Source organism: Stegostoma tigrinum, chromosome 33 (assembly GCF_030684315.1).
Source record: "Stegostoma tigrinum isolate sSteTig4 chromosome 33, sSteTig4.hap1, whole genome shotgun sequence".
NCBI lineage: Eukaryota > Metazoa > Chordata > Chondrichthyes > Orectolobiformes > Stegostomatidae > Stegostoma > Stegostoma tigrinum.
Window position 1 is genome coordinate 31,641,836 of NC_081386.1, and position 16,541 is coordinate 31,658,376.

Here is a 16,541-nt window from a genome sequence, read left to right on the forward strand (position 1 = left end):
TGCAAGGTCTTGTGAATCCATTGTGAAGAAAGATGCGCCAACACCAGTGTCTTCGACCAGGCCAACTTTCCCAGCATTGAGACATTGACCACCTTCGATCCAATGCAATGCTCTGGACATGTTGTCGGCATGACTGACAGGAGACTGCCCAAGCAGGTGCTCTACTCCCGGGCGGGGAGAGGAAGCATTTCAGCGATACCATCAAGGCCTCAATGGCAAAGTGCAACATTCCCACAGACACCTGGAAATCACTGGCCCTGGACCATCCAAAGTGACCATCTGGGAAGGCATTAAGCATCTTGAAACTCCCCTTTTGGAGGGGAAAAAAATGGAAGCCAGGTGATCAACAGCAAAGGGAGCGCACTGCCATACCAATGCCCCAACCACCTCTTCCTGTGACCACCAACTGCACCAAGTGTAATAGAGCCTGTGGTAGCTGTGTCAGTCTGTGCAGACATCTGCAGACTCTCCTTGAGAGTGGAAGAGTCATCCTTGTCTGCGAGGGATTGTTGATTGATTGACCTCCCCAAAGTCTGTCCATGATCTACAAGGCAAGAGTCAGGAATGTGATTGAATACGTTCCTTTCCTAGATGAATGCAGCTCTGATAATACCCCAAACCTGACACCATTCAGGGAAAAACTCCTTGTTTGGTGTATTGTATAACATCTTAAACTTTTACTCCCTTCACAAGCGACACGTTCAGATCAGTGTGTACCACCTACATGACAGTCTGCATCATGCATGCATGACAGCACTTTTCAGAATCACGATACTAACTAGAAGGTCTAGGGCAGCAAGTACATGGGAGTACTGCCACTTGCAGGTTCCTCTTCAAGGCACACACCATCCTGGCTTGGGATATAGTCACTGTTGCTTCACCATTGCTGAGTCAAAGTCCTGGCACTTTCTTCCTTACCGTGTTGACTGTCCATATAGCTTCAGGAGAGTGGTGGTTCAAGAAGAGAAATCACCACTACCTTCTCCAGGATAATTGTTGATTGATTGTCAATTAGTTTGAACAAATTTAATTCCAGTAGCCAAGGGACTCTATTAATCTACCGGTCTGAAGTTCCCTTTCATTTGAAAAAAATGCTGTGATGTGAGCATGGGTTTGTGTTGGAATTGAGTTCCTGCTTGTCAGTTCAATGAAGTAAATGGATGTGTACAATTTTCCTGTTTTAGGTTAGAAGTCACATGACACCAGGTTGTAGTCCAACAAGTTTATTTAAAATTGCAATCTTTCAGAGCGCTGCTCTTTTGTCGGATGAAGTGGGCAGGGTGTTCAGGTGAAGCAGCGACACTCCAAAAGATTGAGATTTCAAATAAACTTGTTGCTCTATAACCTATTATCATGTGACTTCTGATCTTGTTCGCTCCAGTCCAACACCAGCCACTCCACATCATCTGTGTTGTAGTTTCACATTGCCATAGTTTTGTCCTGGGTGGGGGGGGCATCATCTGGCATTTCCCTCCTGTGATGACAGCGAGGTTAGATGTTATTTTGTTCAACACCAAACACCGTATTCTGCACAAGTTATGTCTCTTGATATTGTTAAATAGAGCTAGAACGTGCCTGATCATGGTAGTTTTGGTACCACTTAACTTTGTAACCCATGTTTTGATGGTATTACATACAACTTGTTGAGTGCTCATATTTAAGATGCCCATACTTCAACTATGCTACCATGGATAATCTTACCTCTGTCAGAAGTATAGAAAGCTCTGCAACTTTAAATGATTTTGAATTGTTTGTATCATCTACAGGTTTTCAAGCCAGATGATAAGAATGCAATGGAGGTGCAGGGTGATGTTGATGCTCTGTTGGAACGTCAGAAAAGGGATGCCCAGTCTTCCACAATTCCCAAGACCCTTTCCTCCAGGTAGGTACATTGCCTCTTTGTTATGTGATGAGCTGCTAGGTGTGATTTTTGTTTTGCAGTCCAGGAATTGGACTTTCAAATTGTAGTCTTTAAATTTAAATTCTGTTGACCACTATTTTCTGAATGATTGCATTCAAATTTTCATGCAAAATTTTACAGTCTGTCATACTCCCTTACATGTTTCTGTGAAGTAGTGTTTTGAATGAAATCTTAATTTAGTTATACTGGGGAATGATTTTGATTATTTCATCATATGAATCTCCAGATTGAGGGAAACCGTTTAAAGTAGCCCTCACTTATTTCTCACTCATCTCTGAAATTATGATCACTTCCAAATGTCCCTGTCACCGTTGCCCCTTATCCTGGGGAGCATTCTCTGTAGTGCCCTCTTACTGCCAGAAATCCCACTCATATAGTGGGCGCATACCAAATCTTACTTGCTTCAGGCTCGAAATAATGTGAACTGCAGATGCTGGAGAATTCCAAGATAATAAAATGTGAGGCTGGATGAACACAGCAGGCCAAGCAGCATCTCAGGAGCACAAAAGCTGACGTATGGGGCCTGGACCCTTCATCAGAGAGGGGGATGGGGAGAGGGAACTGGAATAAATAGGGAGAGAGGGGGAGGCGGACCGAAGATGGAGAGTAAAGAAGATAGGTGGAGAGAGTATAGGTGGGGAGGTAGGGAGGGGATAGGTCAGTCCAGGGAAGACGGACAGGTCAAGGAGCAGGGATGAGGTTAGTAGGTAGATGGGGGTGCGGCTTGGGGTGGGAGGAAGGGATGGGTGAGAGGAAGAACCGGTTAGGGAGGCGGAGACTGGTTGGACTGGTTTTGGGATGTAGTGGGTGGGGGGGCGGAAGAGCTGGGCTGGTTGTGTGGTGCAGTGGGGGGAGGGGACGAACTGGGCTGGTTTAGGGATGCAGTGGGGGAAGGGGAGATTTTGAAACTGGTGAAGTCCACATTGATACCATGAGGCTGCAGGGTTCCCAGGCGGAATATGAGTTGCTGTTCCTGCAACCTTCGGGTGGCATCATTGTGGCAGTGCAGGAGGCCCATGATGGACATGTCATCTAGAGAATGGGAGGGGGAGTGGAAATGGTTTGCGACTGGGAGGTGCAGTTGTTTGTTGCGAACTGAGCGGAGGTGTTCTGCAAAGCGGTCTCTAAGCCTCCGCTTGGTTTCCCCAATGTAGAGGAAGCCGCACCGGGTACAGTGGATGCAGTATACCACATTGGCAGATGTGCAGGTGAACCTCTGCTTAATGTGGAATGTCATCTTGGGGCCTGGGATAGGGGTGAGGGAGGAGGTGTGGGGGCAAGTGTACCATTTCCTGTGGTTGCAGGGGAAGGTGCCGGGTGTGGTGGGGTTGGAGGGCAGTTTGGAGCGAACAAGGGAGTCACGGAGAGAGTGGTCTCTCCGGAAAGCAGTCAGGGGTGGGGTTGGAAAAATGTCTTGGGTGGTGGGGTCGGATTGTAGATGGCGGAAGTGTCGGAGGATGATGCGTTGTATCCGGAGGTTGGTAGGGTGGTGTGTGAGAACGAGAACGAGGGGGATCCTCTTAGGGCGGTTGTGGCGGGGGCGGGGTGTGAGGGATGTGTCCGACCCCACCACCCAAGAAATTTTTCCATCCCCACCCCCGTCTGCTTTCCGGAGAGACCACTCTCTTCATGACTCCCTTATTCGCTCCACACTGCCCTCCAACCCCACCACACCCGGCACCTTCCCCTGCAACCGCAGGAAATGCTACACTTGCTCCCACACCTCCTCCCTCACCCCTATCCCAGGCCCCAAGATGACATTCCACATTAAGCAGAGGTTCACCTGCACATCTGCCAATGTGGTATACTGCATCCACTGTACCCGGTGCGGCTTCCTCTACATTGGGGAAACCAAGCGGAGGCTTGGAGACCGCTTTGCAGAACACCTCCGCTCAGTTCGCAACAAACAACTGCACCTCCCAGTCGCAAACCATTTCCACTCCCCCTCCCATTCTCTAGATGACATGTCCATCATGGGCCTCCTGCAGTGCCACAATTATGCCACCCGAAGGTTGCAGGAACAGTAACTCATATTCCGCCTGGGAACCCTGCAGCCTTATGGTATCAATGTGGACTTCACCAGTTTCAAAATCTCCCCTTCCCCTACTGCATCCCTAAACCAGCCCAGTTCGTCCCCTCCCCCCACTGCACCACACAACCAGCCCAGCCCCCCCCCCGCCACTGCATCCCAAAACCAGTCCAACCTGTCTCTGCCTCCCTAACCGGTTCTTCCTCTCGCCCATCCCTTCCTCGCACCCCCATCTACCTACTAACCTCATCCCTGCTCCTTGACCTGTCCGTCTTCCCTGGACTGACCTATCCCCTCCCTACCTCCCCACCTATACTCTCTCCACCTATCTTCTTTACTCTCCATCTTCGGTCCGCCTCCCCCTCTCTCCCTATTTATTCCAGTTCCCTCTCCCCATTCCCCCTCTCTGAAGGGTCCAGGCCCGAAACGTCAGCTTTTGTGCTCCTGAGATGCTGCTTGGCCTGCTGTGTTCATCCAGCCTCACGTTTTATTATCTTGCTTCAGGCTTGAGCCTGCTTTGGAACACAAAAAATTAAGATGGGCCTTAACTTCAGTTACACACAATGGTCATTTCTTGTTTTGCCTCTTTTGTCTGCACACCATGTTCATGCCTTTAATAATGCAGGCTTTACTGTGTGCTTACTGTTTGAACTTTGTTTTGTTTGGCAATTTGGGAGTTAACTTTTCTTCTGCAGGAGATATAATGGAACTGGGAAGGATTTGATAGCTTTACCTTTCTAGCATTGTGAACTGAATTTTGCTTACTTTATATATTACACTCCACTTGTATTCCAGTGATTAACCATAAACACTTGTTGCTTTACCTCAACCATCCGTACGTGTTTTTCAGTTTGAAAAACAGCTTCCTGATGCAATAGAAATGCTCATGATTTGATACCTTTTTTTAATTGAAATAACTGATCTCCGTTGGAGCAGCACTATGATTTTCATAGTGTCACTGCTGCTCAAACTCCATGTTGCATCTAGTAAAAAACAAATTATGTTCATGTGTAAATGCCTGAGCAACTTGGTCAAACAGCAATTTTTATGGGGTCATGTGAAGAATACTCACTGTTTGTTTGGCTTTGAGATACAGAAATAGAGTTGAATAGAATCCACATCTCAAGCAATAGTGTCACATTTAATTAGGGCTGCCTCTAGTTTGAAAGTGCGTGTAAATCTTGCATGAATGAATAATAAAACAAAGGAATTTTTTTATGATGTCTCTTTCTGATCATAGTAGTATTAAATCTGTTGAAATATTTTCTTTTCACAGGCATAAAATGGACCCTGAGTTTGCAGATATGATTACTGTGCCTGAGCACTGCAAAGCTGAGGGAGTTGATGAGGACAGTGTTTATAGTCTATTTGTTTCTTACATTGAAATCTACAACAACTATCTTTATGACCTTCTTGAAGAAATACCGCAAGATCCAATCAAACCCAAGTAGGTTGCATTAAAAATTTTGCATTGGCTATTGTGATGGTCTGCCACTTCTTCAGTACCTGCCTGCGTACATACTAAATCCATTATGTTTTGCCTATTATGTCTTTTTAAATCTATCTCCTCTCGCCTTAAAAATGTACCCCCTTGCCTTGAAATCCCCCATCCTAGGGAAAAGACAGTTACCATTAATTTTCATTATTTTATAAACTTCTTTCACTTCTCAACCTCCCACGCTCCAATGAAGAAATTCCCAGCCTATCCAGCCTTCCTTTTATTCCTTTAAACTTTCCATACCCAGCAACATCCTGGTAAATCACTTCTGAACCCTTTTCCAGCTTGATAATATCCTTTTTATAACTGGGCAACCAGAACTGGACACTGTATTCCAGAACAGTCCTCACTAATGTCAGTTACAACCTGAACATGACTTCCCAACTCCTATAATCAAAGGAGTGAGCAATGAAGGCAAATGTGCTAAATGCCTTTTTAACCAAGATAACAAAGTGTGGAGCTGGGTGAACACAGCAGGCCAAGCAGCATCTTAGGAGCACAAAAGCTGACGTTTCGGGCCTAGACCCTTCTTCAGAAAAGGGAGAGGGGGAGAGGGTTCTGAAATAAATAGGGAGAGAGGGGGAGGCGGATTGAAGATGGATAGAGGAGAAGATAGGTGGCGAGGAGACAGACAAGTTAAAGGGATTGGGATGGAGCCAGTAAAGGTGAGTGTAGGTGGGAAGGTAGGGAGGAGATAGGTCAGTCCGGGGAAGACGGACAGGTCAAGGGGGCGGAATGAGGTTAGTAGGTAGATGGAGGTGCGGCTTGAGGTGGGAAGAGGGGATAGGTGAGAGGAAGAACAGGTTAGGGAGGTGGGGATGCAATGGGTGGGGAGGGGAGGATTTTGAAACTTGTGAAATTCACATGGATACCTCTACTGGCTCCATCCCCGCCCCTTTAACTTGTCTGTCTCCTCTCCACCTATCTTGGCCTCTATCCATCTTCAATCTGCCTCCCTAGGGCCCTCTGTTCTACAACACTACCCAAGTCCCTACCATTAGTTGTATAACCCCTACCCCTGTTGTACCAACTGCAATATCTCTCATTTATCCAGATTGAACCCCATCTGCCATTTTTTACTCGATTGATCCATTTGATCAAGGTCCCCCTTTAATTTGAAGGACATAAGAGGTAAATTTTCACACACAATGGTTTGTGTGTGGAATGAACTCCCTGAGGAAGTGGTGGATGCGGGTACAATTAGTGTTTAAAAGACATTTGGATAAGTATGTGGACAGGAAAGGTTTGGAGGGATATGGGCCAGGAGCGACCAGTTTAGTTTGGGGTTATGTTTGGCATGGACTGGTTGGATCTAAGGGTCTGTTTCCGTGCTGTATGACTATGGTTCTATGTATTTAATAAGATTGTGTGACATGCTACCAGATCAAAATAGCAATGGAGGAGCGACTGGAAGCTAGCTATTTCTCCAAAGAAAGAGAAGGAAAAGTGTTTCGTCTTAGGTTATTAGACCTGCTGTAGCACAAGATTTCTGTCGTGCTGCCAACAGAAATGAGTGCAATCTGCTTGCCCTGCAGGATGCAAACATTGCCAAGGGAGTCAAAAAATTGTGGAAGATGAGGCTTTTTTCTAATTTGATACTGAAGTATAAACATTAAAATCAGTAACTTGGAACTGTTGTCTCAAATATGGAATGGCCCACATATTTATTCATTTTAACTTCAAAATGTGTGCAATTGGACAGACTTTGCTGTGACCTTGTGGAGTGCGTTACATAGAAGCTGAGAAGTATCAGTATCTTGAAATTTCTCTCATATGCTCTCAATTCAACTGTTAGCTCAATTTTAAGATGTTTTATCTGGAGTTTTGATCTGTAGTTTGAACCCTGATATCCTGCACATCTGAGTCTGGCCCCTTAGTGCCTGAGTCACGCCATCACGCCGCGATCTGGAGTGATGTTCCAAGATGTGAGTTTGGATTTTGGGCATTGATCGTGCACTGCTCATCAGCAGTACCAGAGAGATTACTGATGGGTTATAATTCATGTATTGCCTAAAGCCTGAGTCCTAATGTCTCTGTTAGTAACCTACGATAAGTCTGCTTCAAAAAATTAATGGTCCTACTGAAGTTTTGAAGTAATTAAGTATACCCATCTCTTTAGATCTTAACTGTGTTTAAAAATATTGAATTGCTTTGAATTAACTTGCTCTGTGTGTTGTGATTTTTTTTTAAAACAGATTCCTTTTTGCAGAAAGCTAAATATTTCCCACTCTTTAACCTCACCCAAAAAAAACTTTTACATTATTGTGCATGCAAGACAGGGAATAGAGAAGGTGGGGTGATTGTTTGCATACATTGAAAACGTTCTTAGTCACTTCTTTCTCCCACTACCACCACCACAACCAAATTGGCTCCTTCGTAAATTTGTTATATCTGGGATCTGTATGTACTCAATCAGTACTGGGACGTGCCTTTTTAACACTGCTATTATTGTTTTAGGCAGTGCAGATATCTGTATATATAAAAATAGTTTGAAACATCCTGTGTACCAACCATTCAACTGCTGTTTAAATTCAATACCCAACTTTTCCAAGGTGAATTGTAATCTCCCAAAACCTCTCTCTTTTCGCTTAATATAATAAATTTTAATGTAGGGTCTGAAAATTGAGCAGGTTTCAGTATGTGTTCAGTCATCTTTTTCAGGTGCCACGTAACTGAACAGTTTTTTTTTTGACACAGCTTAATGGTAATTTTTTTGTAATAATTTGCCATGTTTCTTTATTAGGTGGAACAGTAACAGCACTCCTGTGCGAAACGTTGAGTTCATGTACGTCTCTAATGTACAAGCTGCCAGTGGTAATCTGAGTAATTGGTAGACTAGTTGGCTAAAATTTACCTGGCCGATGTTTTGTTCTAGCTAATATTGCCCTTCCCTGGCTAACAGACCAGTATTGTCAATCTACCCCATGGCTTATTAGTTCTGGTGACCAATAGTGGCCCCAAGCATGAATAAAGTCTCTCCCTGCTTGTGCTTAGCCTGTAGCATGGAACAACACAATGCCAGCGCAACAAATGCTTGACTTTTTTAACTTACTTTGTTGCAAAAAAAATGCTTTCCAGTGACAAGCATATCACTGTGTGTTTGATTTATATGTTTAGTAAATACATCTGATGGCCAATGAAGTGTGTGTTTGTGAGCTCTCTTTCCCTCTTATTTTGATAATACATTTCACTTTGTAAGTAGATATTTGTATCATTTCGGTGGAATTTTGTAGTTGACAAATACTCAGCTTGCATTCTTTCTAAGGGGTAGAAGAGCTTCTCTTGATCATTTGTATGCCAGTAGTATTTCTATCAACTTTACAGGTGTTCTGAAGAGGGCTGGGAGAGCTACTATTTTAGGTAGCTCATTTCACAACCATGCATGCCCTGAAATGCTTCTTTGTGGCCTCAGGATCTCAAAAGCATTGACAGCTACTTCACTAAGACTAATTGCTTGTAAGGTAGGGGAGTGTAGTAGTTCATTTACTCCCACTAAGACCTGTCAAGTAGATAATGCAGAAAATCTGTTCCTGGTTATAGGATCAATATTGGTCAAAGTACGAGGAGAGAAACATTTAAAATTATCCTTTAGTTAAACATAGAACAATACAGCACAAGAACAGGCCTTTTGGCTAAATCATGTCTGTGCTGACCATATGCTATTATAAACTAATTCCATCTACCTGCATGTGGTCCATGTCCCTCTATTTCCCTGCCTGTTCATGTTCATGTCTGTGTCAATGCCTCTCAAATGTTGCTATTGTATCTGCTTCCACCACCTCCCCTATAGTGCATCCCAGGCATCTGTGACCCTCTTGAGTAAAAATAGCTGCAAACATCGCCTTGAAACTTCCCACCTCACTTTAAATCTGTCCCCCTTGTATTTGACATTTCCACCCTGGGGAAAAAGACTCAGACTCTGACTATGCACTCGATTCCTTGCCTCTCATAATCTTATTTACTTCTATCAGGTCACCCCTCCGCTTCCGATGCTTTAGTGAAAACATTGCAAGTTTCTTCAATATGAAGACATTGCTAATACACTCCAATTCCGGCACCATCCTGGTAACCCTCTTTTGTACTCTCTCCAAAGCCTCCCCATTCTTTACTGTGGCAACGGGAACTCTACACAATACTCCAAATGTAGTCCAGCTAAAGTTTTTTTTTATACAGCAGCAGCATGGAGAAAAGTTTGGGATATGTTATGATTTTGGAAAAATCCAGACCTGGTTTCTTGACTTTTTAATTTTTTGCTGTTCTGCGCTAGTACATTATAAAGTAAACTTCACACGCATTGGTAATATGTTTGAACATGTAAATTCTCTCTTTAAACACTTTCTTTAACATTGCTGCGATATACTACATTTTAAAATCAAGCATTACGGTAGAGTTAGTTGCTAGGTGGACAGAAGGTACCCTATATTGTTCTGCTTGCCTTAAATTGTTTTAACTTTTTGGTTGTAAATACCACTTTAGGATATTGATCATTATTCACTCAATTCAAATTGTTTTCAAAATATATTGAATGACAGACAATCTCTGCCCCATTTGGAAACAAGGTAGTGAATTTGAAAGAGATGATGAGAGAAAATCTCAATCCCTCCTCCCACCTCAAGCCCCACCCCCAATTCCTACCTACTGACCTCATCCCACCCCTTTTGACCTGTCCGTCCTCCCTGGATTGACCTATCTCCTCCCTACCTCACCACCTACGCTCACCTTTTACTGGCTCCATCCCAGCTTCTTTGACCAGTCTGTCTCCTCTCCACCTATCTTCTCCTTTATCCATCTTCTATCTGCCTCCCCCCAACCCCCCAACATTTATTTCAGAATCCCCTTCCCCTCCCACAGTTCTGAAGAAGGGTCCAGGCTCGAAACGTCAGCCTTCCTGCTCCTTTGCTTCTTGGCCTGCTGTATTCATCCAGCTCTACACCTTGTTATCTAGTGAATTTGAAATACCACTTTAAGAAATTGTAACAACTCTTGGTGAGTTTTATATGGATGATTTCTACAGAAGTTTGCAATTCGGCTTCACTGCTTAAGATGATTTCTGGTTTTGTTTCTCATAATAAACCAGGATCGCTGTTTTCTATATTAAACACACAACTGGTACTGTTATGAAATCTACTGAAACTCATTATCCTGCATGCAGTTGCAATAATCTAAAATTGATATGGCAATCCCACTTGAAGCTGGCTTCCTTGGACCAACTTAGAAATTTCCTATGCAATTTAGAAGCAATAAAATTTCACTTACTTGATAGTTGCATGAATTGAATCTTAACATTCAGCAAAGGTAAACTGTGAGTAATGTTTGTTCGATTTGCCCTGACAATGGTCAGGTAGGTAGAATGAAAAATGAATCCATTCTAAAGGGATACGTTAATGTAAAAGTCTGGGCCCTCTTGTAAAGAGATAGAGAACCGATAGGTAAATTTTTCATTTAGTTCAAATGCTTTCTCAGTTTGCCATTTGTTTGCTATTCAAATCAGTGAAACTAAGGTTTTAGATTGCTCAGACTCTCCATTGCTGCTCAAATATAAAATGCATATGCAATTAAATTTTATAATAAAATTTTGATTTAGAATTTATGTTGGTGTCCTGACTTTTAATAATAAGCTCCTTAGATTTATTTTGACATTGTGTATAGATTTCCGGAATATTGAGTATGTTATCACTGTCTGGACTTTTCCGTTTTAATATCACTGAGATTTAAGCAGCCAATGTTTGCTTACAGACCTCCACAATCCAAAATTCTTCGAGAAGATTCTAATCATAACATGTATGTGGCTGGTTGCATGGAGGTAGAGGTGAAGTCTACGGAAGAAGCTTTTGAAGTATTTTGGAAAGGTGAGAATTGCATTTTCATTGTCGTCATTTTCCATCTTGATATTCAGATTGCTGTTTGCCCATAAGGTTAGAGTGAAATAGCACCGCGTCCACATGTATTTCAGAGTAGTCTAAGACAGTTCAGATTCAAAAATATGACAGTGTGACATTTTGATTTCTACTTAAACTAGATAAAACCGTTGTTAAAGATTGGGTAAAGATGGTTCATCTTCAAAATATTAGATTTAAATAATTAACTTTGGCATTTGAGAATATTCTGAGCTCAACCTATGTACAGTACATTTTGGTACGTTGGTATTTGAAAGCAATATAAGGCACCTGGTATTGCAAAGAACCAGGCTGTTGATTTGTAGACAATAATTAACTACGTGTTTCTAATTATGATTGCTTTATGGAAATCTAGTTACTTGCTCTCCCTAATTGCCTTACTGTCTGTAAACCAGGTTCTGGACATGCTTTCTCTTTGCAGGCCAGAAGAAACGACGTATAGCTAACACTACATTAAATCGGGAATCGAGCCGTTCACATAGTGTTTTCATTATCAAGTTGGCTCAGGCTCCGTTAGATGCTGATGGTGACAATGTCCTTCAGGTAAATGGGATTGAGGAAAATGTTTAATTTATTGCCTTTTAATTGCAAATTATCAAGAATCTGGCATGCCAACATTTCAAATGACCTGGAATATTGGGTAGCATTGCCCTATATGTGCATATCACTTATGTCTAGCTCCATAAAGTCATAGCAAAAGTTTTATTCAATGTAATGTATATTTGTTTGTTTTTCTTTTTTAATTTTTTTTGACTCTCTATCTTTTCTCTCCCCTCCCCCCCCCCCCCCACCCTTGACTCCCTACCTTGTTTGTTGAGCCTTCTACTATCTTTGACCTTTGCCATATGAAACCTTTCTACTAAAAATCCTGTACCTCTACCCCTTCCTCCAGTTAAGTGTGTATTTCAATTTGGTGTGTGTGTAAGTTGAAGCCACGTGCGTATTTCCTTTTGTCTTAGGCTAAGGATCAGACAATAGTGAGCCAACTATCCTTAGTGGACTTAGCAGGAAGTGAGAGAACTAACAGAACAAAAGCTGAAGGCAGCAGGTTGCGAGAGACAGGTAAGGAATTTCATAAAACAAAATATTGCTCGTGAATTTGTTTGTGGTCCAAATGTTTTTGACTTGGCAACTTTTGGTTTGTGTTTGTGTTACATAACTGTAGTTTTTAACACTGTTGATATTAGTTTTAATTTCATTTGCTGTATGGACTGGAAGGCATCATTGCCCAAAGCAGATGCTGGGTACGGAACTCTGAATATGTCGTAAGGTTGGGCAGTTTTTTTTGGTGTAACCCAAGTGGTACAAATGTCCACACTGAGCAAGGATGTTCATGCAGCTGCATAGTGAGAACTTGAGATCAGTTGAGACAAGGTGTGTTTTTTTTTAATTTGCTGGCATTTTTGGATGCCAAAAGACTATAAAAAGTCCAAATTCCTAAATATGGATACCCTTTCGAAGCTGTGCTGTTCTTGGGCAATTTTCATATGGTTTTGAGCTAATTTGCAGTTCCATACGAAATATTCTTTTAAAGATTGGAATTGAAGTATAACTTGCTTTACCATCTACTGTATAAAGATTTCTATCTTCCTATAAAACTAATCTTCGCGCAGTTATAAGCATAAATTAACTTTTGCTTTTAATTTTTAAACTGGCTACTCATTTGTGAATTTTGAGAATTTGTCCAAACATGCCACAGATCTGTTTGACTCCTAACTTTGAGAAATAATCTCATTTTACTTTTCTCAAAATTTAATTCCTGGCCTATATTCTCTGTTCGTGTGTATTTGTATATTTTCATGATATGCATTTGGATGATTTTATTATTTCTTATGTGTCTGAAGTTGCAGCATACAGTTATTAGATAGTCAATCCGTAATTGCTCCTTGGTAAATTATGTTCTGAGATTAAAAGTTCAGAATGCTGTTAGTGTCTGTGTAAAACTTGGAGAATCTTAATTTTGTAGCCTCTGGCTAACAGGGGGATTGAGTTTAAGAGTCGTGAGATCTTGTTGCAGCTCTATAAAACTTTTGGTTAGACCGCACTTGGAATACTGCGTCCAGTTCTGGGCGCCCTATTATAGGAAAGATGTGGATGCTTTGGAGAGGGTTCAGAGGAGGTTTACGAGGATGCTGCCTGGACTGGAGGGCTTATCTTATGAAGAGAGGTTGACTGAGCTCGGTCTCTTTTCATTGGAGAAAAGGAGGAGGAGAGGGGACCTAATTGAGGTATACAAGATAATGAGAGGCATAGATAGAGTTGATAGCCAGAGACTATTTCCCAGGGCAGAAATGGCTAGCACGAGGGGTCATAGTTTTAAGCTGGTTGGTGGAAAGTATCGAGGGGATGTCAGAGGCAGGTTCTTTACGCAGAGAGTTGTGAGAGCATGGAATGCGTTGCCAGCAGCAGTTGTGGAAGCAAGGTCATTGGGGTCATTTAAGAGACTGCTGGACATGTATATGGTCACAGAAATTTGAGGGTGCATACATGAGGATCAATGGTCGGCACAACATTGTGGGCTGAAGGGCCTGTTCTGTGCTGTACTGTTCTATGTTCTATGTTCTATCCCTCTAAATCTTGTGGTTGGGTTTTCACCAGAAATGGCAATATTTGGCAAAAAAATCTTAACAGTAATGAGTGAACATACTGTTTTGTGCAGTAGAATCAATTAAAGTAACTTCTCTATGTTCTCTTATGCAGGGAACATTAATCAGTCATTGATGACATTGAGAACATGTATTGAAGTACTAAGAGAAAACCAAATGTATGGAACAAATAAGGTAACATTCTCTTTTTGAATTTCATTAGTGATTTGGATTTAAGCAATCAAGAATGCTGTTGCAGTATTATACAATGAGATGTGCAGTGTTTGGAGACTGTAACTTCAGTGCATAATTTTTACTGTTCTTTTCTGTTTTTGCACAGATTATTCGTAAAGTATATCAATAAACAATTTCAGTGTAAGGTGTCATGCGGTAGCTATATTTTTCTTTACAGATGGTTCCATACAGAGATTCAAAGCTCACTCATCTTTTTAAAAACTACTTCGACGGTGAGGGAAAAGTTCGGATGATTGTGTGTGTCAATCCCAAGGCTGATGACTATGAAGAAACCTTGGTGAGTGCTGCAGAAAGAATGTGGGAGATTGTCACATCACTCAGCATGTCTGAACATCATTAGACTTTGAGCAATACTGAATGTGGTAGATTGACATATATGTTGAATATCTGTCCCTTGAGGCTAGGTGTAACACATCTGGGTTACATCCAGCTTCTTGACACTTGTTTTTGTAGTTGTTTTAATGAGGTTGTCTGTCTAAAGCATGCTTTTAGGCTTGTAAAGAGCTTTTGTTTCCTCTTAAAGTTGGCATCTTTTTCAGTCAAGATCATAATGACTTTTTGAATTCATACATGGACATTCTAATTTGAATGTTTTTACATTGCAGCTGGTTATGAGATTTGCTGAAATGACTCAAGAAGTGGAAGTGGCCAGACCTGTGGATAAACCAATCTGTGGTCTCACTCCAGGCCGTCGATACAGGAATCAAGCTTTCAAAGAAGAATTGACAAGGAGGCTAGAACTACGAGGAGGCCCCATATATGGAGGTATTGTACTGTAAAGAAAAAAATTGCTATCCTGATTGATTTCTGTTTAAAATGGGCACCATCCTGTTTTGAAATGAATTCCCAAAATTTCAAATGGAGTCTTTGTGTGGTGTCCTCCTTTCTAGATGACTCAAATCCAACCTTGCTCTCCTCATTCAAAATCCATGAAGTTGGTCATGTATGCAAATTTGATACTTTGATTTGATTTGAGCAGATGAAACGCAGAGGTCAATATGCTGTCATCAAGTCCTAGAAACAGAATCTGTTTTAGTGATGTTGATTTGAGAGATGAAAATTTAGCTCAGAACAATATGAATAACTTTCCTCCTCTTTGTAGTAGTCTTATGGGACATTTGTGTATTTTACCTTCACCAGAAAAGGTAGACAGGGCCATGATTTAATGCCTTATTTCAAAGGGTGGCACCTCCAGCAGTGCAGCACATCCTTAGAACTGTGTGGTAGCATTTTGTTCAAATCACTAAAGTGGGACTTAGGGATACTCATGGTTTGCAGACTGTTACCAACTGAGTCATGGTTAACAAGTCAAAACTTTTCTATTGTACACAATTCGAGAAATGTATTTCCATTTTAGAATTAGTAATATTTCATCAAGTGCTTTATCTCAGCAGTAGATCTTTTTGCTTGAACAGAATTTTATCTTTGCCACAACTTTTTTATGAGATTAAAAATCTGGCCTGGACTTGTTTATTGTTTACATGTTGATTTAGTATATTCTATTTGCTTACTAAACTCCAGAATACAAAAATTTGTTTAACAAACTTAAAGAAAACTATCTTAGCTTTTTGATATAAATTTTCTTCAAAAATATTTTAAAATTTACTTCCTAATGTAGTGTTAGTTTTTTATGCAATAGGGAAGGAAGAACACCCTTTCAAATGTTAAAACTTCAAAGATCAATCAATGAGGAGTCAAAGGGATTTTAGGGCAGTAATGTTTGCTTCACAATCCCAATTGAGTTCCTTTTTCTTGCATGCCTGCAATTTCAGAAGATCCGTCTGATGCAGAAGCTCTGCTGCAAAGTTTTGTATCTTTACCTTCAGTTGAGATAACTGATCCCAATGATGAACAAACTTTACCACGCTTAATAGAGTGTTTGGAGCAAAGGTATAAAATACGGCAACTGGCAGCTGAGGAGATGAAGAAAACTGGTATGTGATGGGCAAAGTAAAAACTTCCTATTTTGTTGACTAGTGTAATTTATTAACACTTCTTCAATTTTGACTTTAGAGCAAAATAAGTTTCTATCGTTTTCTCAATGTTGCTCAGTAAACGCTATCAGAGGGATGCTTCATGATTGGGACAATAAGTTCACAGCAAAGGAGAATTACATACAGGATCAGCAAGAAAAACTGCTTGAAAAGGACCGATTTATAAATGGACAGAAAGCGGAGACTGAGCGACTGGAGAAGAAAGTTAAAACCTTGGAGTACAAGGTAACTTTTTTATTCTTTTCTCTCAATGCCAGGGTGTGAGGAAATACTTGCATGTGATTTGCTGCTATGAATATTTGTATGTTATATTTTTAGTTGATCATCAGATTCTCAACAATTCAGAGCATGATATTCAATGT

At 41.3% G+C, this 16,541-nt stretch overlaps 1 protein-coding gene across 4 annotated transcripts in view; it reads left to right on the top strand.

Annotated features, from left to right (window-relative positions):
* The window catches only part of kif23 (kinesin family member 23), a 53,214-nt gene that overhangs the window by 13,885 nt on the left and 22,788 nt on the right, over positions 1-16,541 (top strand). For 2 of the 4 annotated variants that reach the window (XM_048563143.2, XM_048563146.2), the window contains exons 6-16: positions 1,767-1,882; positions 5,227-5,397; positions 8,192-8,233; positions 11,185-11,297; positions 11,767-11,888; positions 12,305-12,407; positions 14,046-14,125; positions 14,343-14,462; positions 14,791-14,950; positions 15,958-16,119; positions 16,238-16,404. In XM_048563143.2, the coding sequence (XP_048419100.1) occupies positions 1,767-1,882; positions 5,227-5,397; positions 8,192-8,233; positions 11,185-11,297; positions 11,767-11,888; positions 12,305-12,407; positions 14,046-14,125; positions 14,343-14,462; positions 14,791-14,950; positions 15,958-16,119; positions 16,238-16,404 (1,356 nt within the window). The remainder of the gene's footprint in view (positions 1-1,766; positions 1,883-5,226; positions 5,398-8,191; positions 8,234-11,184; positions 11,298-11,766; positions 11,889-12,304; positions 12,408-14,045; positions 14,126-14,342; positions 14,463-14,790; positions 14,951-15,957; positions 16,120-16,237; positions 16,405-16,541) is intronic. The other 2 variants (XM_048563144.2, XM_048563147.2) reach the window with 1 other exon arrangement.